The 26,332-nt window shown below is 50.9% G+C and overlaps 1 protein-coding gene across 1 annotated transcript in view; it reads left to right on the plus strand.

Annotated features, from left to right (window-relative positions):
* Positions 1-26,332, plus strand: part of LOC142290087 (uncharacterized) — a 159,962-nt gene that overhangs the window by 7,707 nt on the left and 125,923 nt on the right. Inside the window, exon 7 of the mRNA XM_075334023.1 lies at positions 1,466-2,378. Coding sequence (XP_075190138.1) covers positions 1,466-2,378 — 913 coding nt within the window. The remainder of the gene's footprint in view (positions 1-1,465; positions 2,379-26,332) is intronic.

The raw sequence follows: 26,332 nt of genomic DNA on the forward strand, positions 1-26,332 counted from the left end.
CTTTATATTAACAATAGTTAGGCAAATACTATGTTTTGTAAAAAAAAATAAATATTGGCATTGTGGAAAAACCCCTTAAGATGCCCAAGGGGAGAAACAGAAGAGTGGCTATTTACACCAACCCCAACCCAGTCCATGGACAAATCAGCCAGAGGACATTTTACGACCGTTAAAGCACATGTTTTAAGTGTGATTATTGTGGTTCATGTTGGTGATCTCCTGGTCAGGGATATTTTTGTTGAGGAGTCACCAAATGTATTTTAGTTATTTCAGTTACTGGTAAAATAGTTGAGCAACTCTTGAATCATTTGCTGTTCTTGGGTTATCCACTTGGATTGTCCGTGTTTAGTGATGGGCAGCCCAGACTGTAAAAGTTCGGATCTGCGCAAGCTCAAAATTACCCATTCACCGACCCCAGGCCCAGAGTTCTCAGGGAAAAATTAAGAAAGAAAGGGAAAAGCAGGCGCGTTATATTTACCAGTCTCCCGCGCGGCAGTAGCAGTACTTCCAGAGCCATTTATTCTACTTATGGGTCTGCTCATTATTCGTCATACATATGCACTGCTTCCCCCGCCCACTTGCAGTCCCGGAGTTTCTGATTGCAGCCAGACCATGCCCCCAACCTGTGTGACAGCGTATCTGACAGCTTTCGATCACAGGCACTGTGCGTGTCTACATTGGTGTAAAAAATAAATAAATACATTTTAAGAATTGGCTTACGGTCCCCCATATTATGATACCCAACACAGGTAAAGCATGTGGCTACAGGTTGCAGCCCCCAGGTTGCAGCCCCCAGCCGTGTGTTTATCTTGGCTGTGTATCAAAATGAGAGACCCCATGTGCCTTTTTAAATTATTATTTAAATAAATAATTTTTAAAAAATGGCATGCGGTCCTCCTAATTTTGATACCCAGCCGTCATAAAGCCTTGAACTGGAGGCTGGTACTCTCAGGCTGGGGAGACCCATGGTTATTGGGCCCCCCAGCCTAAAAATAGTAGCCTGCAGCCGTCTAGAATTGTTGCTTCCATTAGATGTGACAATCCCAACACTTTACCTGGCTCATCCCGATTGTCTGGTCAGGTGGCAATTGGGGTAATAAGGGGTTTGTGACAGCTCACAAAAAAAAAGAAAAACATGTATGCAAAACTCAGGAGTGTGAATGAGGCATCCGGTTAAGCACTTAGACGGAATAAACAGAATAGAAACAGAATCTTCATTTATCTGCTAAACGGTTAACGGGTTGAACAGAAGTCGTTCTTTAAGTGCTGCTCCGGTTCTTGTGGACTCAAGTTGTCCATGTGTTAGCCTTTAATCTGAATGGATGCCATACGATGTCTAACTGACCTTGGTTTTCCCGATCACGTTTAGTGTGTGTCTGAGGTGCTGTGCTTGATTTCATTTTGAAAAGTCTTTGATGACTTCTTCAATTTTAGAAAGTAATAAAAATGTTGTTTCTTTTTCCAGATGAAGAATGGATGAGTGGCTCCTATGGAAATGTCCTTGTGTCTCCTATTTATGAAGTAAAAGATAATCAATCACTGATTGTCAGCAATACAACTGGACACAGACCTGGAAACATTTTTGCATTTGATCATGTGAAACATTTTAGGAAGAAATCTAATTTTACTATTCAAGAGGGCACTCATAAAGACAAAAGGCCATTTTTATGCTCAGAATGTGGAAAACGTTTTACCCGTAGATCAAATTTTGTTGATCACTTAAGAATTCACACAGGGGAGAAGCCGTTCTTATGCTTGAAATGTGGAAAATGCTTTTGTCAGAAATCAGCTCTTCTTCTACATCAACGATATCACACACCAGACAAACCATTTTCATGTACTGAATGTGGGAAATGCTTTAAACATAAAAATTCTCTTGAGAAACATAAGAGAAGCCACACTGGGGAGAAGCCATTTTCATGTCCTGAATGTGAGAAATCCTTTATGCATAAAGATTCTCTTTTGAAACACCATAGAATTCACACGGGGGAGAAGCCATATTCTTGTTCTGAATGTGGGAAATTCTTTATGCATAAGGATTCTCTTGGGAGACATCGAAGAATTCACACAGGAGAGAAACCATATTTATGTCCTGAATGTGGGAAAGGCTTTAACCAGAACTCAATCCTTATTGAACATCTGAGAACTCACACAGGGGAGAGGCCATTTTCTTGCTCAGAATGTGGCAAATGTTTTACTCAGAGATCAAGTCTTGCGGAACATCTAAGAATTCACACAGGGAAGAAACCATTTTCTTGTTTACAATGTAGGAAATGTTTTACCCATAAATCAGGTTTTGTCAAACATCAGAGGATTCACATAGAGGAGAAGCCATTTTCTGGCCAGATAGGGGGAAAGTTTATACCCAGAAATCAAAATATAATAATCATCTAAATGTGCTCATCTAAGGGGGAAGCCGTATACATGTCCTGAATGTGGGACATGCTTTATGCATAAAGAAAGATTTAATTGGCAAACAGAGAACTTACAGGGCAGAGACCATATTCATGTCCTCAGTGTGGAAAAAGGTCACAGGCCTTCCATGACTGCTTGCCTATTAGGCCATAGTATAATCACAGACTACTGGATTCATCATCTACTAAGTACAGCAGAGGTCTTGTAAAGCAATCAAGTGATGATATTGTGTTGTCCCCTCTTGGTGTGAAAATAAATCAATTAATAAAAGAACAGTTTGTAGGAAATAAAAAGCTAATGTTTTCGTATCAAGTGTGTGTCTGTCTGTCTGTCTGTCTGTCTGTATATATATATATATATATATACATACATACATACACACACACAGTACAGACCAAAAGTTTGGACACACCTTCTCATTCAAAGAGTTCTCTGTATTTTCATGACTGAAAATTGTAGATTCACATTGAAGGCATCAAAACTATAAATTAACACATGTGGAATGAAAAACTTAACAAAAAAGTGTGAAACAGAAAATATGTCTTATATTCTAGGTTCTTCAAAGTGGCCACCTTTTGCTTTCATTGCTACTTTGCACACTCTTGGCATTCTCTTGATGAGCTTCAAGAGGTAGTCACCGGAAATGGTCTTCCAACAGTCTTGAAGGAGTTCCCAGAGATGCTTAGCACTTGTTGGCCATTTTGCCTTCACTCTGCGGTCCAGCTCACCCCAAACCATCTCGATTGGGTTCAGGTCTGGTGACTGTGGAGGCCAGGTCATCTGGCGTAGCACCCCATCACTCTCCTTCTTAGTCAAATAGCCCTTACACAGCCTGGAAATGTGTTTGGGGTCATTGTCCTGTTGAAAAATAAATGATGGTCCAACTAAACACAAACCGGATGGAATAGCATGCCGCTGCAAGATGCTGTGGTAGCCATGCTGGTTCAGTATTCCTTCAATTTTGAATAAATCCCCAACAGTGTCACCAGCAAAGCACCCCCACACCATCACACCTCCTCCTCCATGCTTCACGGTGGGAACCAGGCATGTAGAGTCCATCCGTTCACCTTTTCTGCGTCGCACAAAGACACGGTGGTTGGATCCAATGATCTCAAATTTGGACTCATCAGACCAAAGCACATATTTTCACTGGTCTAATATCCATTCCTTGTGTTCTTTAGCCCAAACAAGTCTCATCTGCTTGTTGCCTGTCCTTAGCAGTGGTTTCCTAGCAGCTATTTTACCATGAAGGCCTGCTGCACAAAGTCTCCTCTTAACAGTTGTTCTATAGATGTGTCTGCTGCTAGAACGCTGTGTGGCATTGACCTGGTCTCTAATCTGAGCTGCTGTTAACCTGCGATTTCTGAGGCTGGTCACTCGGATAAACTTATCCTCCGCAGCAGAGGTGACTCTTGGTCTTCCTTTCCTCATGTGAGCCAGTTTCTTTGTAGCGTTTGATGTTTTTTGCCACTGCACTTGGGGACACTTTCAAAGTTTTCCCAATTTTTCGGACTGACTGATCTTCACTTCTTAAAGTAATGATGGCCACTCGTTTTTCTTTATTTAGCTGCTTTTTTCTTGCCATAATACAAATTCTAACAGTCTATTCAGTAGGACTATCAGCTGTGTATCCACCAGACGTCTGCACAACACAACTGATGGTCCCAACCCCATTTATCAGGCAAGAAATCCCACTTATTAAACCTGACAGGGCACACCTGTGAAGTGAAAACCATTTCCGGTGACTACCTCTTGAAGCTCATCAAGAGAATGTCAAGAGTGTGCAAAGTAGTAATCAAAGCAAAAGGAGGCTACTGTGAAGAACCTAGAATATAAGACATATTATCAGTTTCACACTTTTTTGTTAAGTATTTCATTCCACATGTGGTAATTCATAGTTTTGATGCCTTCAATGGGAATCTACAATTTTCAGAGTTCTGAAAATAAAGAGAACCCTTTGAATGAGAAGGTGTGTCCAAACTTTTGGCCTGTACTGTGTGTACACATATATATATATATATATATATATATATATATATATATATATATTATATATATAAACAAAAAAGTGAGCCGGAGTATAAGATGGTATACATGGTACTTGTGAGACCATGTTCACACTGGCCATGAGACAAAGAGAAACCAAGGAAAAAATTGTGAAAAAATACCCTGCTGTAACTAAATAAAAGCATAGTGCATATAAACATAGGGGACTTAGTAAACACTGTTTTTGATCAAAAAAAGCATAAAGCTATCCCACCAACGCCAAGGTGTACCCAGTTGGGATAGTACCTACACTCTCTAATATTAAAACCTTACCATGGGTCTAAAATAGGCCTCAATGTGGCTAAGGGCTGAGAGCGACCGGGTCCCAACAGGACACACACAGTCAGGGGGATTCACAGAATGAAATGTCCAGCTCGCTGAGAAGGGGGCCACTCCCTGTTTGTACTGAATACAAAAGAACTACATAAAAACAAAAAAGTGAGCCGGAGTATAAGATGGTATACATGGTACTTGTGAGACCATGTTCACACTGGCCATGAGACAAAGAGAAACCAAGGAAAAAATTGTGAAAAAATAATACCCTGCTGTAACTAAATAAAAGCATAGTGCATATAAACATAGGGTACTTAGTAAACACTGTTTTTGATCAAAAAAAGCATAAAGCTATCCCACCAACGCCAAGGTGTACCCAGTTGGGATAGTACCTACACTCTCTAATATTAAAACCTTACCATGGGTCTAAAATAGGCCTCAATGTGGCTAAGGGCTGAGAGCGACCGGGTCCCAACAGGACACACACAGTCAGGGGGATTCACAGAATGAAATGTCCAGCTCGCTGAGAAGGGGGCCACTCCCTGTTTGTACTGAATACAAAAGAACTACATAAAAACAAAAAAGTGAGCCGGAGTATAAGATGGTATACATGGTACTTGTGAGACCATGTTCACACTGGCCATGAGACAAAGAGAAACCAAGGAAAAAATTGTGAAAAAATACCCTGCTGTAACTAAATAAAAGCATAGTGCATATAAACATAGGGTACTTAGTAAACTTTTTTTTTATGTAGTTCTTTTGTATTCAGTACAAACAGGGAGTGGCCCCCTTCTCAGCGAGCTGGACATTTCATTCTGTGAATCCCCCTGACTGTGTGTGTCCTGTTGGGACCCGGTCGCTCTCAGCCCTTAGCCACATTGAGGCCTATTTTAGACCCATGGTAAGGTTTTAATATTAGAGAGTGTAGGTACTATCCCAACTGGGTACACCTTGGCGTTGGTGGGATAGCTTTATGCTTTTTTTGATCAAAAACAGTGTTTACTAAGTACCCTATGTTTATATGCACTATGCTTTTATTTAGTTACAGCAGGGTATTTTTTCACAATTTTTTCCTTGGTTTCTCTCTCTATATATATATATATATATATATATATATATATATATATATATATATATACACACAGTATAAAATATTTATTACAGTAAATTACCAAATAATAACCTAAAGGGAACCTGTCATGTAAAAAAAAAAAATGCTATTAAGGCTGGTTTCACACTACGTTTATTTAACATGCGTCAGGAACGTTTTTTTGCTGCAAAAGCGGATCCTGCTTTTACAGCAAAAAACGCATGCAAACGCATCTGTTATTTTGCAGGATCCTGTCACTGGATGTTTAGGGGCGGGCATTGGAGTCATGTGATCGGGAGTGAGGGGAACTAGACTGGGAGCCGGCTTCTGACAGCTGCAGAGGCTGGTAACCAAGGTAAACATCGGGCTTGGATACCCGATATTTATCTTGGTTACGAGTATCTGCAGCTGCTAGGAGCCGGGCTGTCTGCACACGTAACCAACGTAAACATCGGGTAACTAAGAGAAGTGGTTACCCGATATTTACCTTGGTTACGAGTGTCCGCAGCTCTCAGGTGGGAGAGAGAGGGAGGAGAGGAAGGGGGAAAGACAGAGATAGAGAGAGAGAGGGTGAGGGAGGGAGGAGGAGAGAGAGACAGATCACACGAGACTGGTTCTGGGCATGCTCAGTAGAGCAAGCAGGATCCTGTCTATCAGCACGCCAGCGTTCACCTGCGTTTGCGTGCTGTTTAGTCAGGATCCGGTGACTTGCAGTATTTGGACGCAGCTCAAAAACGCTACAAGTAGCGTTTTTGAAAGATGTTAAAAAACTGCAAGTCGCTGGATCCTCACTATAACGCACGCAAACGCAGGTGAACGCATGTTAACGCGAGTCCATTGCAAATGCATTGAAGTGAAAACGCATTTGCACTGGATCCGCTTTTCCGCTAAAATAACGTTATGGACGGATGTTAAATAAACGTAGTGTGAAACCAGCCTAACCTGCAGGTATATAGTTAATCTACAGGTTAATAGCATCCTAAATCTGCCCAGCTGGTGCACTGAAAACCCTGCTATTGGGAGAAGTTACATTAAAATGTGCCTGAGTTCTGGGCTCTTGAAAATAATGGATGGGTGTGGCTTGTTATGTGGGTGGGCGGGGCTGCATTCAGCAGAGCTCACTCGGTATCTGAGAATGCTGCCTGCCCTCCCTGCAGACCCAGCTCTCTTACCTGTAATTATACAGCGGGGTGTATAAACATGTATACACTGCTGTATACCCTGTTTATATATACAATGCTGTATTCTCTTTATATTATAGAAGCATTCATATTTCTCTCTCTCCTCATCCATCTCATCCATCCATCCATCAGTCAGTGTGGGGGAGTAGGGGATGGTCTTTATTGTCACGGTTGCTGTTTTGGTGCTTTGCATTAATTCCCTGCATTGTCCAGTACAGTAGATGGAGAGGTGTCTGTGTGTGACACAATAAGTTGGGAGGGGTGTAGGTGGAGTGGGTGTGTGATTCTGGGGGGGAGTGGGAGGGGAGTAAGCAAAGTTACAGGGGGTGGTGACTCTAGTGGATGAGGAGGAAGGATGTGGGCAGAGTTACAGGGGTGTGTGGCTCTGAAGGGTGAGTGGGAGCGGTGTAGGTGGAGTTACAGGGGGTATGTGACTCTGGGGGATGAGTGGGAGGGATTTAGGTGGAGTTACAGGGGGTGGGTTACTCTGGAGAGGAGTAGAAGGGGTGTAGGTGGAGTTACAGGGAGTGCGTGACTGGGGGATGAGTGGGAGGGATTTAGGTGGGTTTACAGGGGGTGGGTTACTCTGGGGAGGAGTAGGAGTGGTGTAGGTGGAGTTACAGGGAGTACGTGACTGGGGGATGAGTGGGAGGGTTTCAGGTGGAGTTACAGGGGGTGGGTTACTCTGGGGAGGAGTAGGAGGGGTGTAGGTGGAGTTACAGGGAGTGCGTGACTGGGGGATGAGTGGGAGGGATTTAGGTGGGGTTACAGGGGGTGGGTTACTCTGGGGAGGAGTAGGAGGGGTGTAGGTGGAGTTACAGGGAGTGCGTGACTGGGGGATGAGTGGGAGGGATTTAGGTGGGGTTACAGGGGGTGGGTTACTCTGGGGAGGAGTAGGAGGGGTGTAGGTGGAGTTACAGGGAGTGCGTGACTGGGGGATGAGTGGGAGGGATTTAGGTGGGGTTACAGGGGGTGGGTTACTCTGGGGAGGAGTAGGAGGGGTGTAGGTGGAGTTACAGGGAGTGCGTGACTGGGGGATGAGTGGGAGGGATTTAGGTGGGGTTACAGGGGTGGTGACTTTGAGGGATGAGTGTGAGACGTGTAGGCGGAGTTAGAGGTCTGTGCTCACTGCTGGATTGCAGCCCAGCACAAGGGATAATGGGAAATTTAGTCAGAAAGGAGTATAGGGATCTGAAGAGGCAGTGATCGCGATGATGACAGAACAACCGTAGTGCCAGGACATAGGAAGTGAAGCAGAAAAGCTATGTGGGGAAATTTAGAGACACTATCCTTAAATATTTCTGGTGAGACCAGTAACTTGAGTCAGGGTAGAGGACGACCTCTTTTTAAAGGAAAGGGGCCTGGATTTCTATTTTTGTATTAATAATTTTTCATTTTATTTATTTTTTTCTGCAGCCGCTGAGGGGAGGCCATTTTAATTTTCTTACCCAGCGCTAAAACGGTAGCCCCGGGGCACAGGACGCTGTGCTCGGGATCCAAATGCATTTCCTACATTGTAGCTCCCCCCAGAGCTGTGACCTGGGGACTTCCTCTGGGCTGTACAGGTCACAGCTCTGGGGGGACCAGGAGCCATTTTTTTGTAGCTCACAGATGTGTTGAGATCTACAATTTCCCTGTCACCACTCAGTGTTAAGCGATGAGCAGTGACCGGATGAGATGCGGTTATCAGCAGCCTGACATTGTACTACCATCAGACTACCGCACTGTCCTCATCACTGGGATGTCACCGCGCTGCTCTGTGCAGTGAGACCAGGACTGAGGAGGTGACTTATTCCAGCAGTGACAACAGGTTGGTAGCCTGGGATTAGTAGTACAATGTCGGGCTGCTGATCTGTGCTCAGTGCCACTATTACCGCAGTGTTCAGAGCAAAGCAGAGTAATCATCAGGCTGCTGTGCTCTAGATGCTGAGCTCTGCTATGTCAGTGTAAGCATCATTCAGATGTCCCTGCATTAGACATCAGAAGGCGACTTTATGCTGACATAGCAGAGCTAAGTATCTAATGTCCATCAAGTATGATACAGCCCGCAGATCCATGTATCTAATCCCATGATGTGTGATACAGCCTGCTGTGCCGAGTATCTAATACCCATCATGTGTACTACAGCCTGCAAAGCAATCCATCATGTATGATACAGACTGCAGGGGCCGACTTTTTACTGCCCATCATGTGTGATATAGCTCGCCGAGCTGTGTATCTAATCCCATTAAGTGTGATACAGCCCGCCGTGCCAAGTATCTAATGCCTATCATGTGTGACACAGCCTGCACAGCCATGCATCTAATCCCATTATGTGTAATACAGCCTGCAGTGCTGAGTATCTAATGCCCATCATGTGTACTACAGCCTGCAGAGCCGTGCATCTAATCCCATCATGTGTAATACAGCCTGCAGTGCTGATATCTAATGCCCATCATGTGTACTACAGCCTGCAGAGCCGTGCATCTAATCCCATTATGTGTAATACAGCCTGCAGTGCTGAGTATCTAATGCCCATCATGTGTACTACAGCCTGCACAGCCATGCATCTAATCCCATTATGTGTAATACAGCCTGCAGTGCTGAGTATCTAATGCCCATCATGTGTACTACAGCCTGCACAGCCATGCATCTAATCCCATTATGTGTAATACAGCCTGCAGTGCTGAGTATCTAATGCCCATCATGTGTACTACAGCCTGCAGAGCCGTGCATCTAATCCCATTATGTGTAATACAGCCTGCAGTGCTGAGTATCTAATGCCCATCATGTGTACTACAGCCTGCACAGCCATGCATCTAATCCCATTATGTGTAATACAGCCTGCAGTGCTGAGTATCTAATGCCCATCATGTGTACTACAGCCTGCACAGCCGTGCATCTAATCCCATTATGTGTAATACAGCCTGCAGTGCTGAGTATCTAATGCCCATCATGTGTACTACAGCCTGCAGAGCCGTGCATCTAATCCCATCATGTGTGATACAACCCGTAGTGCAGAGCATCTACTGCCCATCAATAGTGATGAGCAAACTCGCAGATACCCAAGATTAGTGTGTACAACCGTGTTAGAAAAAAAACAAAAACCCGGTTCGGGCCCGGAATTGATACTGGATATCTGACGCCAATCCCCATATAAGTCTATGGGGACCAGAATCCAGCTCTTTAAAATCCAGCTCTTTAAAATGGGAGTTCAAGAGAATGGGGGACTGGAGCAGGCACGGTAAGTCTCCGCGCGTCTTAACACTACTTCCGAGGCCACTCATCCTTAATACATATTCACTGCTTCCTCCACCCACTGGCAGTCCCTGCATCACTAGTGGTCAGATGCGCCCCCACCCTGTGTGATGGCGTGTCTGACTGCAACCAATCAGACGCTGTGTGTGCGTCTCTATTGCTGTAAAAACAAATAAATAAAAAAATCGGCATAGGGGGCACCCCATATTTTGATACCAAGCACAGATAAAGCATATGGCTGAAGGCTGCAACCCCCAGCCGAGCACTTATCTTAGCTGTGTATCAAAATAAGAGGAACAGCATACAGCTTTTTAAAACTATTTAAATAAATAATTATAAAAAATGGCGTGCTGTCCCCTGAATTTTGATATGCAGCCATGCTAAAGCTCGACAGCTGGGGTCTGGTATTGTCAGGCTGGGGAGACCGATGCTAATTGGCCTCTCCAGGCTAAAAATAGCAGCCTGTAGCCACCCAGAATTGTCACATGTATTAGATGGGACAATCCTGGCACTTTACCCGGCTCATCCTGATTGCCCTGGTGCGGTGGCCCTCCACTCTCTATACAAACACATCTGCAGGTTTTTCCCTCTGCTCTCTATAAAGACACATCTGCAGGTCTTTCCCTCCACTTTCTATACAGCTTTCTATACAGACACATATGCAGGTTTTCCCCTCCGCTCTCTATACAGACACATCTGCAGATTTTTCCCTCCGCTCTCTATACAGGCACATCTGCAGTTTTTCCCCCTCCGTTCTCTATAGAGCCACATCTGCAGGCTTTTTCCCCTGCTCTCTATAAAGACACATCTGCAGGTTTTCCCCTTCGCTTTCTATAAAGACACATCTGCAGATGTGGCTTTATAGAGAGCGGAGGGAAAAACTTTGAAGATGTCTCTGTATAGAGAGTGGAGAGAAATCTCTGGGTTTAACCATACAAAGCCATCCACAACCTGTCTCTTCCATACATCTGTGACCTAGTCTCCCGATACTTACTCGTACGTAACCATCGATCCTCACAAGATCTCCTTCTCTACTTCCCTCTTATCTCCTTTTCCCACAATCCCATACAAGATTTCTCCCGTGCCTCCCCCATACTCTGGAATGCTCTGCCCCAGCATATCAGACTCTCGCCTACCGTAGAAACCTTCTAAAGGAACCTGAACCATCTCTTCCGACAAGCCTACAACTTGCAGTAACCGTGAGTCCACCATAGCGTTGCACGACCAGCTCTGCTCTCACCTACTGTATCCTCACCCATCCCCTGTAGACTGTAAGCCCTCGCGGGCAGTCTTCTCTCCTCCAGTATCAGTCTGTCTTGATTTATTCACAATTATTGTACTTCTCTATGTATGCTCCTTTTTCACATGTAACGCATCATGGAATAAATGGCGCAATAATAATAATAAATAAATAATATTATTGGCTCTTATGCTCTAATTATGTGCTGATGAGATTTTGGTTTCCTATTAATGTACTGATGATTGTTCTGGTGATCAATATCACTACATGAATACATGACCAGAGCCATCAGAAGTACATGAAGACAGCAACTACACAACCAACACTATCATGAATATGTCACTAGAACCAGCATACATGACCAGAGCCACCAGCGCCAGCAGGGGGTGCAGTATTCTAACGCATCATCGGTGCTCTCACGATGCGATCACGGGATGATGATGTTTTACCGTGACAGCCAGGGGCCTCCTGAAGACCTCTATGTCTGTCATGACAGTACCCTCCCTTTGCCCCGTTAATAATTAGGAAGTTAAAAAAAAAAATACACATATTTAGTATCACTGCATTCATAAAAGTCTGATCTATCAATATATAAAATAATTAAATCTGATCAGGGGATGGTGTAATGAGAAGAAATCACAACTTCAGAATTGCAGATTATTGGCAGCCGCAACAACACAAAGAAATGTAATAACTGACGATCTAAACATCCTGTCTTCCGCAAAATGAGATCAAATAAAATATCGGATCGAGGCACAAGAAAAACCAGGCCCTCCGGCAGCTCTATACCCGAAAAGTGAAAAGCTTGTTTTTTTTATAAATTTCTGAATTTCTTTTTGCCACTTAAATAAATAAAAAGCTATACATGTATGTTGTCTACTGAATCGTACTGACCCGGAGAATCGTGCTGCCGGGTCATTTTCATGGTAAAATGAACGCTGGAATTTTTTCCTATCACCACGACAGCGTCACCAGAGAGATAGGGCCGCCCCTCATTTGGACAGGAAACCCACTAAAATAAAAGGGCAGCACCTCTCTACCGCATCAGTTTTGTTTCCTGTCCCAGGATGGGAGACCCGGAAGTGCTGTGGCGCTGTTACAGTGAAGGACGGCTGAGGGTTGTGATCCTTGGGTTTTTTAAAACCAGGTGCCTCAGCCCCCCTTTTTTCATTTTATTTCTCTTTTGGAGCCTCCTGGTCTGTGTCTTGTTCTATTGTCTTCAGGACGTTCCGGGGCAATTGATACACTGGTCTTTCCTGCTGGGTCTGTGTCCTGCTGGGGCGTAAGCTCCTGCATTTGATACAGCAGTCCAGCATGGTACCGGGTCAGCAGTTGAATACACCGGACAAAACATGTTACCGGGTCTGTGTCCTGCTCGGAACCTTATGGGTCTCCGGCAGTTGAATACGCTGGACAAAACATGCTACCGGGTCTGTGTCCTGCTTCGGACCTTTTGGGTCTTTCGGCAGTTGTATACGCCGGTTCACAGCCAAGAACAGAGTTCCCGGGTCTGTATCCTACCGGTCACTCCAGGTAGTAGTGTGATGCCCTGGCAAAACCAGGTAGTCACAGATAGGCCCCCACATAACACCATCCCTCACTTAGGAAACACACAGTCGACCTGAAACCCTAGTCACCCCCCCTTAGGGATAGATAGACACACCAGTGGGCGGGACCAGGCGGTTGGACACGCCCACCCAGGGGTTTAGACAGTCCGGGGCGGGAAAACAGGCAGATAAGTTTGTAGTTCAAGTGGAAAGGAGTGTGGGCTGGAGCTAAGTGTAGCTCCAGCAGAGGAAGTCCAAGTTGAACGGTGCCAGAGTAGGAGCCCTGGTACCTTTGGCTAGGTGGCAGACGGTGGTCCCCGTCAGCAGGAGACGGGAAGACGGCTCGGCAGAACTGAGGTGGACCGGGACAGGGTTATAGCCCGCCGGTACCGACACGGGGAACCGTCCTGGAAACCGTAGCACAGAGGAGGTACTCGGACCCTGAAGTCAAGACCGAAACCAGTGGCCTAGCTAATTAACCAATTGAGGCCAGGATTACAGGTCCTGTTGCACCCAAAGTCACTAAGAGAATACAACAGCCCACCGATAGGGATAGGGGGCCACCGCCAGGGCCCATAGATCCTGCGGGCACGGCTCCTTAGGCCACATCCAGCCGGGAGCGGACACCTGAGTTCCAGACCAGGCAGTCCCCATACACAAAACAAGTGCAGAGGAAAAGAACAGTGACCACCAGCCTGGGTGGGGGACCTGAATGCAACCGGCTGCGGCGGCCGGCCACCAGCACCTTGGTTTACCAAAAGACTCATGTGATTCATTTACTGTGAGTAACCAAACATCCCCCTGCTTACTCAGGGCGCTGGCCCTCGCCATCGCTACCCCCTGCACAAAGACACTGGGTCCCGGGGCAAACATCCCTACCTACGGAGGGGTTAACATCCAGCTGCCACTACATCTCCCCCGGGTGCCCCACAACAGCAGCGGTGGTGTCCCACCTCACCACACATCGTGGGTGGCGTTACGAACTTAATACGGCCTAGCCCGTACATCTACGTCCCCCCTTTTATTTGGCGTGACCGCGAGACCCCCGGGTCCGGAAACCCACGAGCCACCCCCCAAGAAGGTCCGGATCCGAGCAGCGGTGGCTGCTAGCACAGGGGCGGCACAGTAGATATGCCGGTTCTCTGAGCCGGGTCTGTGTTCCGTAGAGAGTCGGTGCGGCTGTGGTTGACACGTTGGTCTCTTACCGGAGGATCCTGGCTGTGATGCCTGGGGTGGAAGATGCTGGGTGTCCTCGGCGGCACTGCTGAGTTCTGGGTTCCTGACAGGATGTGACGTCAGACCGGAAGCCGTCTCTGCACATGCACAGGGACTGGCAAGATGGTACTGCCCACCACTACTGCACTCATGGTGGCAGCATTTTGTAAAGCGGGCTTTACACGCTACGATATATCATACGATATGTCGTCGGGGTCACGTCATAAGTGCCGCACATCCGGCATCATTTGACATATTGTAGCGTGTAACAGCTACGAGCGACTGTGAACGAGCAAAAATACTCACCTTATCGTTGCTCGTTGACACGTCGCTCATTTTCAAAACATCGAACGTCCTTCTGTGCTCCGGTTGTTCATCGTTCCCGGGGCAGCACACATCGCTCCATGTGACACCCCGGGAACGATGAACTGCAGCTTACCTGCGGCCGCCGGCATTGCGGAAGGAAGGAGGTGTGCGGAATGTTACGTCCCGCTCATCTAGCTAGCGATCGCACCCACCCCCGTCGTTTGTGCGTCCCGTGGCGAACAATATCGGAGATACGCGTCACACGTACTTACCTGCCTAATGACGTCGCTGTGGCTGGCGAACCGCCTCCTTTCTAAGGGGGCGGTTTGTGCGGTGTCACAGCGACGTCACACAGCAGGCCACCAATAGAAGCGGAGGGGCGGAGAACAGCCGCATGAAAGTCACGCCCACCTCGTTGCCGGGGGACGCAGGTATGGTGTTGTTCGTCATTCCTGGGGTGTCACACGTAGCGATGTGTGCTGCCTCAGGAACAACAACCTGCGTCCAGAACGAGCAACGATATTTTGAAAATGAACGACGTGTCAACAATCAACGATGTAGTGAGTATTTTGGATCGTTAGCGGTCGCTCGTACGTGTCACATGCAACGACATCGCTAACGAGGCCGGATGTGCGTCACAAATTACATGACCCCAGCGACATCTCGTTAGCGATGTCGTTGCGTGTAATGGGGCATTTAGTCTATCCATCTGACTACTTCTTCTGTGGAAGGGCATTTGTTGTGGATTTCTCACATTGTTTTGGGAATGGAAGCTGTGTGACGCCTTGGACTAGTCAGGTCGTCACAGGGTTCTGCACAATCTTTCTCTTCCCATGCAGGACTCAACCCCCATGGTTCTGGGTCCCTATCTTGCAGTACTGCCTCTACCAGCATTCAAAAATCCTAGTGACACCTTACACCACACCTGTCAGGCACACCAGTGGGCTGCTTAAGCTGGAATAGGGCAGTCCACCTAGGGGTCAGACAGAGTGGTGGGAGGGGGGAAGTCAGCGAGGGAGGAAGTGGAGAACAGAGCAGAGCTGACAAGGAGAACAGAAGTAGCTCCCAGTAAGTGAGGAGCTGGGAGTAGCAGTTCCCAAGAGTCAGTGGTAGCCCTCGAGCAGTGAGGAGCTCGAGGAAGCTGGGAGTTGGAGCTCCCAGGGGAGAGTATCCTAGGTTGCAGACGGTGGTCTGGACCTGCAGGAGTCGGAGACCGGGTCGCGGGAGGTTGTGACTGGGTGCTGGGCTAATCACGGAGGATAGCCAGCAGCCACAGTTCAACAGCTGGGCTGGGACCGAAGGCACGTCGGGGTACACGGACCCTAGGTCGGGGAGAAGCTGCAAGCAACCCGGCAATTAACCTGCAGAGGACAGGGCCTCTATGGACTGTTCCCACCAGCTCAGAGATTAGGGGCACTAGCGCAACGAGGGGGATAGGGCTTTCCAAGAAAAGCAGCCCACTGAAATCCCAAGCGTGAGCCCCTGAGAGCAAGCTCCTTTGCTAGCCACAGCAGGGATTGGGGCCCGGAAAGCTCCAGGCTGATGGGCCACAATGGACAATCTAAATTCAGGTGCCAGGAGAGAGGCCACAGACCACTAGACAGTGCTGCAGGGGACGGGACCCGGACGAGCTCTCCTCAGGAGACAGCGGCAGTCAGAGACTTGGTTTACTACGTTGTCAGTGTCTGCATTCTTCTGAGTGAGTACCTGATTAACCCCTGCAACTGGCGAGCCTGCGAGCCCCTGCATTCCCAAGGCACCATCCACAGTCCCGGGGTAATCCACTACCCGTGAAGGGTCAAGTCACCTAGCTGCCCCACTCCATCACCCCGGGTACTCCCAACGACAGCCATGGAACTCCCCATTATCAGACACCACAGGTGGCATCACGAACTATATCTTCCCTGTAAATAGCCCCTTCCTCATTAGAGTTTGGCCCCTAGCCCCCGGGTTCGGACACCCTCGAGCCACGAGCAATCACCCCCGGATCCGAGCGGTTCGACCGCTGCGGGGGCGGCACAGCTGCCATCCAGCTGCGCCTCACGGTGAATTAATTGATTCAGGTGGGGGTAATCTGACATTGGAAATCAGACTCTATTCTGGTGGGTTTATTCTGTGTCCACAGTTGCATTGCTCTCAAGGGTAGTCTGAGGTTCCTTCACTCCTCCAGTCTCACGGCTCTAACAACACGGCTCTAGCCACTCGCCTCATGGCTCTGTCCACTCGGCTCTGCCCACACACACCACTTAGCTCTGGTCCCCCCCCCCAAAAAGTCCTCATTTAGGGGTTTTTACACCTTGGGACTGTTGGAGCATTACTATCTTGCGGCTTGGTCTCACTGCTTTTCAGCTTGACCTTCACTGTTCACCCCTGGCTCTCGATGCCTCCGGGCTGGTGCCTCCGGACTGGTACCTCCGAACTTGTGCCTCTTGCCTTTGGCCTAATGCCTCTGTGCTTGTGCCTAGTGCCTCAGTGCTTGTGCCTAGTGCCTCGGTGCTTCTGCCTAGTGCTTTGTATATGCTGGTGCCTAGTTCCTCTGTGCTGGTGCCTAGTGCCTCTGTTCTTGTGCCTAGTGCCTCTCTGCTTGTGCCTAGTGCCTCTGTGTTTGTGCCTAGTGCCTCTTTGTTTGTGCCTAGTGCCTCTGTGTTGGTGCCTAGTGCCTCTGTGTTGATGCCTAGTGGCTCTGTGCTTGTGCCTAGGGCCTCTGTGCTTGTGTTTAGTACCACTGTGTTTGTGCCTTGTGCCTCTGTGCCTAGTGCCTCTGTGCCTGTGCCTAGTGCCTCTGTGCCTGTGCCTAGCGCCTCTGTGCTTGTGCCTAGCGCCTCTGTGCTTGTGCCTAGCGCCTCTGTGCTTGTGCCTAGCACCTCTGTGTTTGTGCCTAGGGCCTCTGTGCCTGTGCCTCTGTTGCTTGTGCCTAGTGACTCTGTTGCTTGTGCCTCTGAGCTTCTGCCTGGCGCCTCTGAGCTTGTGCTTGGCGCCTCTGAGCTTGTGCCTGGCGCCTCTGAGCTTGCTTGGCACCTCTGTGTTTGTTACTGGCGCCTCTGTGCTTGCTTGGCGCCTATGTGTTTGTGCCTGGCGCCACTGTGCTTGCTTGGTGCCTCCGAGCTTGCATCTTTGGTGGCCTTGCGCCTTTGGTGGCCTCACACCTTGCGGCTTTGGTGGCCTTGCATATATAAAAAAAGGGGGTCTGACCAGAGTTATTGGTCGGTGTTCCATGGGCACTACTGGTTTTGGATAATATTACGACCGATGCCAGCGCACTCGGCTGGGGGACTCACCTGGGGAGCTATTAGCTCGGGGGAAAGGGGGGTGGAGTCCCTTTGATTTCTGGAAGTTTGGGCAACTGTGCGCTTTGGGAAAGCTTTTCCCGCTTTCTCTGCTAGCTGGTCGACATGTACGGATCCTGTTGGACAACAGGGTAGCTGTGTCCTACATCATTCACCAGGGGGGTACACGGTCAACCACCATAATGAGGCTAGTGTGACGCCCTGGCGTCGCCAGGTGGTCACAGAAGTACACAACACCCCACATAACACCTTCCCACACAAGGTCCCATCAGCCACAAAATCCTAGCCACCCCCTTAGGGTAAGGACCCACCAGTGGGCAGGACCAGGCGGATTAGGAGCGCCCACCTAGGGGTCTTGAGGATCCAGGGGCGGGAACACGTTAGTCTGAGTCGAAGTCTAAGTCTGAGTTGGAAGTTGGAGGTCAAGTGGAGAGGAGTGACAGTGACAGACTGTCAGAGGAAAGCTGAGCCTAGTGGAGAGTAGACAGGGTAGTGGCCCTGGTCTACTGGCTAGGTTGCAAGCAGTGGACCGTGTCCAAAGTCGATGGGAATACGGTCGCGGGAGATCCAGAGTGGACCGGGACAGGGTTGGAGCCCGTCTGCACCGACAGCAGAGATCCGGTCCGGAAACCGTACACAGGCGGGGTACCTGGACCCTAGTTAGAAGATGGTTGCAAGCCCCTTCTCTAATTCACCAGGCCGGGAGCAGGTTTCAAGCCTAGCTCCAGAAGTGTTAGCCCAGATAGAGAGAAACGGCAGCCCATCGCGGGGGATAGGGTATCCACAAACACCCACAGAAATCATAATGGTCAGTTATCGCGGGCACGTCTCCCAACCAAAATATACCGAGTGGGCAGGACCAGGCGGATTGGGAGAGCCCACCTAGGAGTGGACTTCACCGTTCCAGACAGAGTCGTACGAAAGTGAGGAAAATTACAGAGTGCCGGAGGAAGGGACAACGGTACACCAGCCAGGTGTGGGACACGAGTACACCCAGACGCGGCAGTCGGCCACTGACACCTTGGTTTACCAACGGACTTGTGTGCAATTATTCCACAGTGAGTACACCAACACTCCCCGGTCCGGCCCGGCGCGCCATCTCCGGCCTACATCACTCCCCGTGTTCTGGACACTGAGCCCCGGGGCAACTATCCCTACCCACGGAGGGGTTAACATCCAGCTGCTATCCCATCGCCCCCGGGTGCTCCCCAACAGCAGCGGTGGTACCACATCTTGCCACACACCGTGGGTGGCGTCACGAATTATTTACAGCAATCCCCGTACATATACGTCCCCTTTTATTTGAGTGTCCGCGTGACCCCTGGGTCTGGAAATCCCTCGAGCCACTGCGGATCCGGATCCGAGCAGCCCGACTGCTGGTGTGGGGGCGGCACACATATAGTCTCCCTGGCTCAAGTCCACTTATTGTCGCTCACAGCTGTACACATCAGGGGGGTGGACAATGCGGTTGCCGAGTTCCTCAGTCGCAGTTGCATCTATCAGGGAAGTGGGGTCTTCACCAAGAGGTCTTCAAGAGTATAATACACCTTTGGGGGCCCCAGAAGTTGTATTATTTGCTACCAGGGCCAGTATGAAAGTGACCAGAGATTTCTCCCTGAACACCAACGACAGGCCTTGGGCGGTGGTTGTGTGACGCCCTGGGCAAGCCAGGGGTCACAAGTCATCACACATCACACATCACCCTACATCCCAGTTAGGAACACCAAAGCTATTGAAATCCTTGTTGCCTTCCTCCAGGGGCTGATGTTCACACCAGGGGGTGGGCCAGGTGGTTGGCTCCGCCCACCGAGGAGTTCACAGCCCTGGAGGCGGGAGAACCAGGCAGTGCAGTTTAGGGGAGCGAAGTAGAAGGAAGTGGTAGTGGAGCTAAAGAGAAAAGTTGAAGTAACAGAAAAGTGACAGTAAGAAAGCCTGAAGTTGGTCCGTGGCTGTGTGCCTGGACAGTGTCAGCAAGGTCAGCAACAACGGTGATTGTCTGGAGGGGGACTGCTCGGAGGTTGCTAGAAGGACCGCGGACGGGTAGTGGCCCGGCGGTCTGGAGCAGTATACGAAGGACAGTCAGCACCAGGGCAGGGGCCTCTCGGACCCCGGCAAGGCTAGGAGTCGCCATAATTTGCCGAATCCGTCAGTGAAGGGGACGTGGATCCCCCAACAACCAAGTCCCGACTGAAGGCAACAGTCCAACCATTGAAGAGAAACACCGCCACCGCCAGGGCACCAGTTTCTCAGGGCCAGCGCCTGCGGGCAAAGTAGGGCTCCTCCGGCCCATATCCAAGCCGGGGAGCGGGTTACCGGTGAGAACCTATCGCTACCAACTTAGAAATATCAGGTGCAGGTCAAAGGGATATCACCGTTACCTACTGGGAGAGCAAGTGCAGCCGTCCGTGGGAACCGTCTTTCCAGCCGTGTGGTTTACCGTAAAACTGTGTCAACGTCTCAGGCTGAGTACCACAGTGCCGCAAGGCACAGCGCTGCCCCCGCGTCCCTGCGCCCACCAGGCCCTGCACCTCCCTCACGATCACTGGGCCCCGGGATCACCAACCCCTACCCACGGAGGGGCAACACAACACCTGGCTGCTCCGCATCACCACTCCCGGGATCCCCATATTGAGCAGCGGTGGTGCCAACAAATCACCACAACCGTGGGTGGCGTCACGGACAATAAACAACCCCCACACCCCCGAAAACAACCCCCTTTCACTCACGGGCGAGGAGTGCCGCTCGAGAACCCCCGGGATCCGGCCCACCGCTCGAGCCACCACTGAGCAGCAGCAGCCGGACCCGAGCAGAGGGGTGAGCGCGGTGCCGTCACCCTCCTCCCCGCCCGCGACAGTTGCCTTTCAATTTCCATGGTCTTCAGTCTTCTCTACGCCTTCCCTCCCTTTATCTTAGTTCAGGCAGTGGAGAAACGTCCAAGAGGATGAGGCTCGTACCATCCTAATTCGCACCCCCCCCCCCCTGGCCCTGGAGACCTTGGTTCTTTTTGGCTCAGGGGACTGTTAGTGGCAGATCCCTGGATCCTGCCAAATAGACAGGATCTTCTCTCCCAGGGCCCTCTTCTCCATCCTAAGATTTCAGGCCTCCATCTATGGTCTGGATTTTATGAGCTGACTGTTAGAGAATCGGCGTCTTCCTCAAACCTGGTGTCACTCTTTTAAGTAGTAGAAAACTTTCTACCCCTAATTGTTATAGCAGAGTATGGCAGAGATTCTGTCCTCTAAAGGTTGTTGCCTGGGGAAGAGGCCCCTATTTGGGCGATGCTGGAGTTCAGAGCGGTCTGGAATTGGGGTTGTCAGTCAGTACCTTTAAAAGTGCAGGGGTCAGCCTTACCCCTAAGTGCGCATTAGTGCGAATTGCACTGTACAGTTGCAATTTGGCAGGAAAAAGAGGGGTAAAAGATTGATTTTCTACTGTCACTGGCATACACCTGTTCCTTGTGTAGTTTTTACCCCTTGGGATCTTATTTAGTGTTAGATGCTATTATGGGGCACCCTTTCAGCCTATTGCCTACTCCTCCATTAGGTTCCCTGCTTCTCCAGGTGGCTCTCCTAGTTGCAGTGACCTCGGCCGGAGGGTTAGTGACCTTCAGGCCGTCTCTATCACCCCTCATGCACTCAGATTAGGGATGATGAGGTCATCCTGTGTGACGCCCTGGCCGGGCCAGGTAGTCACAGATAGGGCCCTGCATTACACCTGTCCCTCATAGGTAACACACAGCCAAACATTAAAACCCTAGTCACCCCCTCAGGGCTTGATGGACACACCAGGGGGCGGAACCAGGCGGTTGGAAGACACCCATCTAGGAGTCTCAGACAGCCTGAGGCAGGAAAGTAAATGTAAGGGGAGGGCAGACCCCTTACAAGGAAGCACAGGTTTTCTCTGAAGTGGTAAATGCTGTCCCCATAGAAACTGTACAGGAGGGAGGAGGAGCCGGCAGCTTAGGGGGAAAGGAAGTGTGTGCTGAAGGCAGTTGTGTCCGGGACGGGAGAGAAGAAACAGCCAGGGGCAGAGTGTGGAGCTGAGTGGGCAGAAAGAAAGAAAGAAAGAAGGGAGCTGGAAGAACAGGGAAGCCGGAGAGAAAAGGAGCGGGCGGAACCTCATAGTGCGAAGCAGTCCCGGTGTGGGTCCGGTCTGTGGGCAGCCATAAGTGGGAGCCAGGTGAAGTAGAGTAGCCGGGCACATCCCCACTGGAGGAGACGTCAGGGCAGGCTTTCCCCAGCTAAGGAAAACGTGAAGTCATCTGTAACTGCCGGTTTTTGGAAAGAGTTGTGAAATAAAGAATGTCTTTTATTTGCATCGAACCATGCCTGGAGAGTGTTTATACGTCGGACGACATCTGCACCACCACACTCTGCCCCACCAAGACATCTCCCGTCCCGATAGTGACGGTGGAGCCAGGGGTAAGCCTGACAGAAGGGGCCACGACTACAAGCCCAGAGGCGCCCCTGGCACCCCGTTACATAAACACAACAGTTTCAGAGTTCAAGTTGGAGAGGAGTGTGGGCTGGGGCTGTGTGCAGCTCCAGCAGAGGAGAAAAAACAATTTGAGCAGGGGCCGGGGTAAGAGCCCTGGTACCTTTGGCTAGGAGCAGACGGCGGTCTCCGTCTGCAGGAGCCGGGAAGACGGCTCAGTGGAACCGAGGTGGACTGGGACAGGGTTGTAGCCCACCGGTACCGACCCGGGGAACGACTCGGAAACCGGAGCACAAAGGGGGGTACTCAGACCCTGAAGCTAGGTCCAGAAGCTACTGGGGGCTAGCTAATTAACTGATTACGGCCAGGACTAGAGGTCCTCTCCCACCCAAAGTCCCGACTGAAGGCAACAGCCCAATGAGGGGGATAAATGGCCATCGCCATGGCTCAGAGATCCCACGGGCCAGCGTCTGCGGGCAAAGGACTCCTTAGGCAACCACAAGCCGGGAGCGGACTCCTGGAGTTGCAAGCACAGGCAGTCCACTATCCAACACAGGTGCGGGAGAATGACAGAGACCACCAGCCGGGTGGGGGACCAGACTGCAGCCAGCTGTGAGCACCGACCACTATCACCTTGGTTTACCAGAGACTCTTGTGTTTACTAATAGTGAGTACAACAGCACCCTCCGGTCACCCATCTCCCTGCACCGCCAAACACCCCCAACAGGTACCGGGGCCACCATCCCTGCCCACGGAGGGGTTGACAACTTGCTGCGTTACATCTCCCCCGGGTGCCCCGTAACTGCAGCGGTGGTGTCCACCTTCACCACATCCCGTGGGTGGCGTCACAAACTTAACACGGCTCCGGCCGTACATCTACGTCCCCAAACCACAACTACCCTTTCAGTTGAAGTTACCGCGAGACCCCCGGGTCCGGAGACCCTCGAGCCACCCACTGAAGGTCTGGATCCGAGCGGCTGCATACAGACCTTGCCTTTCTGTAAAAGGTTGCAGGGACTTTCCACTGTTCTCAGGGGATTGTCCTTCCCTCTTTGTCCCTGTCCCCAGGATCCGAAGGAGAAAAAGTCCCGACTGAAGGCAACAGCCCAACGAGGGGGATAAATGGCCATCGCCATGGCTCAGAGATCCCACGGGCCAGCGTCTGCAGGCAAAGGGCTCCTTAGGCAACCACAAGCCGGGAGCGGACTCCTGGAGTTGCAAGCACAGGCAGTCCAACATCCAACACAGGTGCGGGAGAAAGACAGAGACCACCAGCCGGGTGGGGGACCAGACTGCAGCCAGCTGTGGGCACCGACCACCATCACCTTGGTTTACCAGAGACTCTTGTGTTTACTAATAGTGAGTACAACAGCACCCTCCGGTCACCCATCTCCCTGCACCGCCAAACATTCTCCCAACGGGTCCCGGGGCCACCATCCCTGCCCACGGAGGGGTTGACAACTTGCTGCGTAACATCTCCCCCGGGTGCCCTGTAACTGCAGCGGTGGTGTCCACCTTCACCACATCCCGTGGGTGGCGTCACGAACTTAACACGGCTCCGGCCATATGTGGCGCCCCTGAGGCTTCCGTCGCCACAGGTCATTGCACCCCACCAGCGGTGTGATGCCCCATTCTGGGAGAGGAAGAGAGTGAACTCCGGTCCCCTGGTAAATCCACACTACACCCATTGTTAGGTACATACTAGGACCAGGGAAAGTGGCAGGCAACCCTCCCATGCTGCATGCTGGGAGGGGTCGTAAGACCCATCCCTGCTCCTATAGGTTACAGCTTAGCAACTGGGGAGGTGGGAGGAGCCATCGGAGAGCAGACAGAGATAGGAAGGTCAAGGTTAGTCAGTTCCCTCAGGGAGTGAGAGAGTAAGGAGTGAGCATGTAGTTGAAGGAGAAGAACGAGAGAAAGGAGGGAGGAGGAGGCCTGCTGGAAGCAGGCAAGGAGGAGAAAGAAGAGAAGGAAAGAAAGGGTCGCAGGGCCGCGGGTAGTCCTGTAGGTACCACGAGCAGTCCTTGTTGGGTACCGAAGCCGAGGGCCTAGAGGCGCTACGAGTAGTTGCAGGCTGCGGTGGCCTGATCCACATTGACATCGGTGGAGTGATTAAGCTGCGACAGGGGACGGTCCCTAGAGACTGGAGGAGTGCAAAGACAATCTCCAAACAGTAAAAACCGAGGCCCAGGGACGTTGTAAGCTCCCAGGGCCAGAACCCATAGCAGACCTTCAGAAAAGGGGTAATCAGCCGACAGGTGACCCCCCAGCCTGGAGGCTGTAGTGGAGGCCAAGCCAGGTCCATCTTAACTAAGGCAAGGCTAGCGAAGACGGCAGAGAAGGAGACACTAAGAGAAGGGTACCGGATTTCACGCTCTGAATCACCCAGAAGGCGGAGGTCCCTGACAGAGGTTCCAGCAGTCCAAGGGTCCTGCTACCCTGACAAGAACTGTGAGTAAAGAACTGGAACTGCACCCTTGAAGTTGCCTCAGTTATTTCATCTGCATAGACATTCACAAGCACCAACAGTGCCCCGGGCATTGCTCCACCTGTGGGGAGCAGTACCACCATTGCTGCCATAACATCATCCCGGTGGCCTCACACAGCAGCGGCGGCTTAATAGCCGCATACCACAGGTGGCGTCACGAACACAACCTTTAATCAGCAAGCCACATATTCTACTGACACCCACCAGGGCCACGGAGCCGGGCCCAGCCACCACTGACTACCTCCGGACTAGTCCGGCCCGGCACCGAGTGTCCCATAGCCCTGGGGTGGGCGAGTCACTTTTGGCGTCACAAACAGGATTTCGTGCCCGGTCTAACCGGGTACTGTGCGCCTGAAGAACCGTGTGACAGACTGTGTACTTTACTGAGAAACCGCCGCCATTAGCGCTGCTGAGAGTGGGAAGAAGGGGGGCGTGCAAGAAGAAAGGGCGCGAAGAGAAGCCCCGCCCCCTTGTCCAAGAAAAGCGCGCGAAGCGGTACCCGCCATAGAAAGCGGAAGAAAAAGAAGTGGTGACCAAATAAGCTGGCCGGCTGGTAGACAGAGTTTAAAAGCCAGACCAGCAGATAACGAAAATGTACCTTATCGCAAGCGGAGTGGTGCCGGCCATGATGGGCTGGGCGCCAGTCTGGCGCCAGTTACTCGTACAGCCTCCGGCCCCGCCTCCAAGAGGGGAAAGGGTGCAGCCGAGTGGCGTGGTCGAGCACCCGAGCAGTGTTCCAGGCAGCCCTCTCCAGGTCGGTAGCATGGCGGAGGAGCTGCAGCAAGGTGCACCAGGGACCGGCAGAGAGGATCGCAAGCTGGACCTGCTCCAGGAAGAAGTGAGAGTTCTGGCCCGGAGGCTGAGCAGCATGGAGGTGGAGGCGGACAGGCGGAGAGAGACACCGAGGGTGCCGGAGGATCTGGAACGGTGGATGGATGCCGCGGAGCAAGCGCAGGGTGAGCAGCCAGAAACCCCGTCCAGTCCGGACCCAGGGCCCCGCCATGAACCCCTGCTTAGCCCCTTCACTGACCCCCCTGGCTTTCCCGGCCTACCCAGCGGACGCCCGGTGGGGCACCGGAGGCCTGCCTGAGACCCCCGCAGACGGAGCCTGGGGTGGGGTGAACCCTGAGCAACTAGTGGGCCCCCTGCCGAGTCCCCCTGCGAGCCTCCTGGGAATGGCATCCCCGGGAGTGAATTGGGACGCAGCGCCCATAGAAACCAGGGGACTGCAGCGGCCGCTGCTCCCCAAGGAAACTCCCCTGGCCAACGAGCTGACGTGCCGGAGGCTGGTGGTCGAGTACCCGCGGGAGCGGGAACTTCGGGAAGAGAAAAGAAGGGCCCGAGAAGTCGCCAATCTGGCCTCCAAGGAAGAGGTCAGGAAGGCACTGAAGGGGACCGAGTGCCCAGTAAGACGGGGCACCGTAGTTGATTTCCGGCAGAAAGGTGGCTGGGGCTTCATCCGGGAGCCCGGCCTGGGCAAGGATGTGTTTGTGGCCCGGAGAGACATTGAGGAGCACCTGCCCAGAGGCCACCCAGGGCGCGATGCCAAGCCGGGTGATGTGGTTGAGTATGC

Source organism: Anomaloglossus baeobatrachus, chromosome 2, assembly GCF_048569485.1.
Source record: "Anomaloglossus baeobatrachus isolate aAnoBae1 chromosome 2, aAnoBae1.hap1, whole genome shotgun sequence".
NCBI classification, from domain to species: Eukaryota; Metazoa; Chordata; class Amphibia; order Anura; family Aromobatidae; genus Anomaloglossus; species Anomaloglossus baeobatrachus.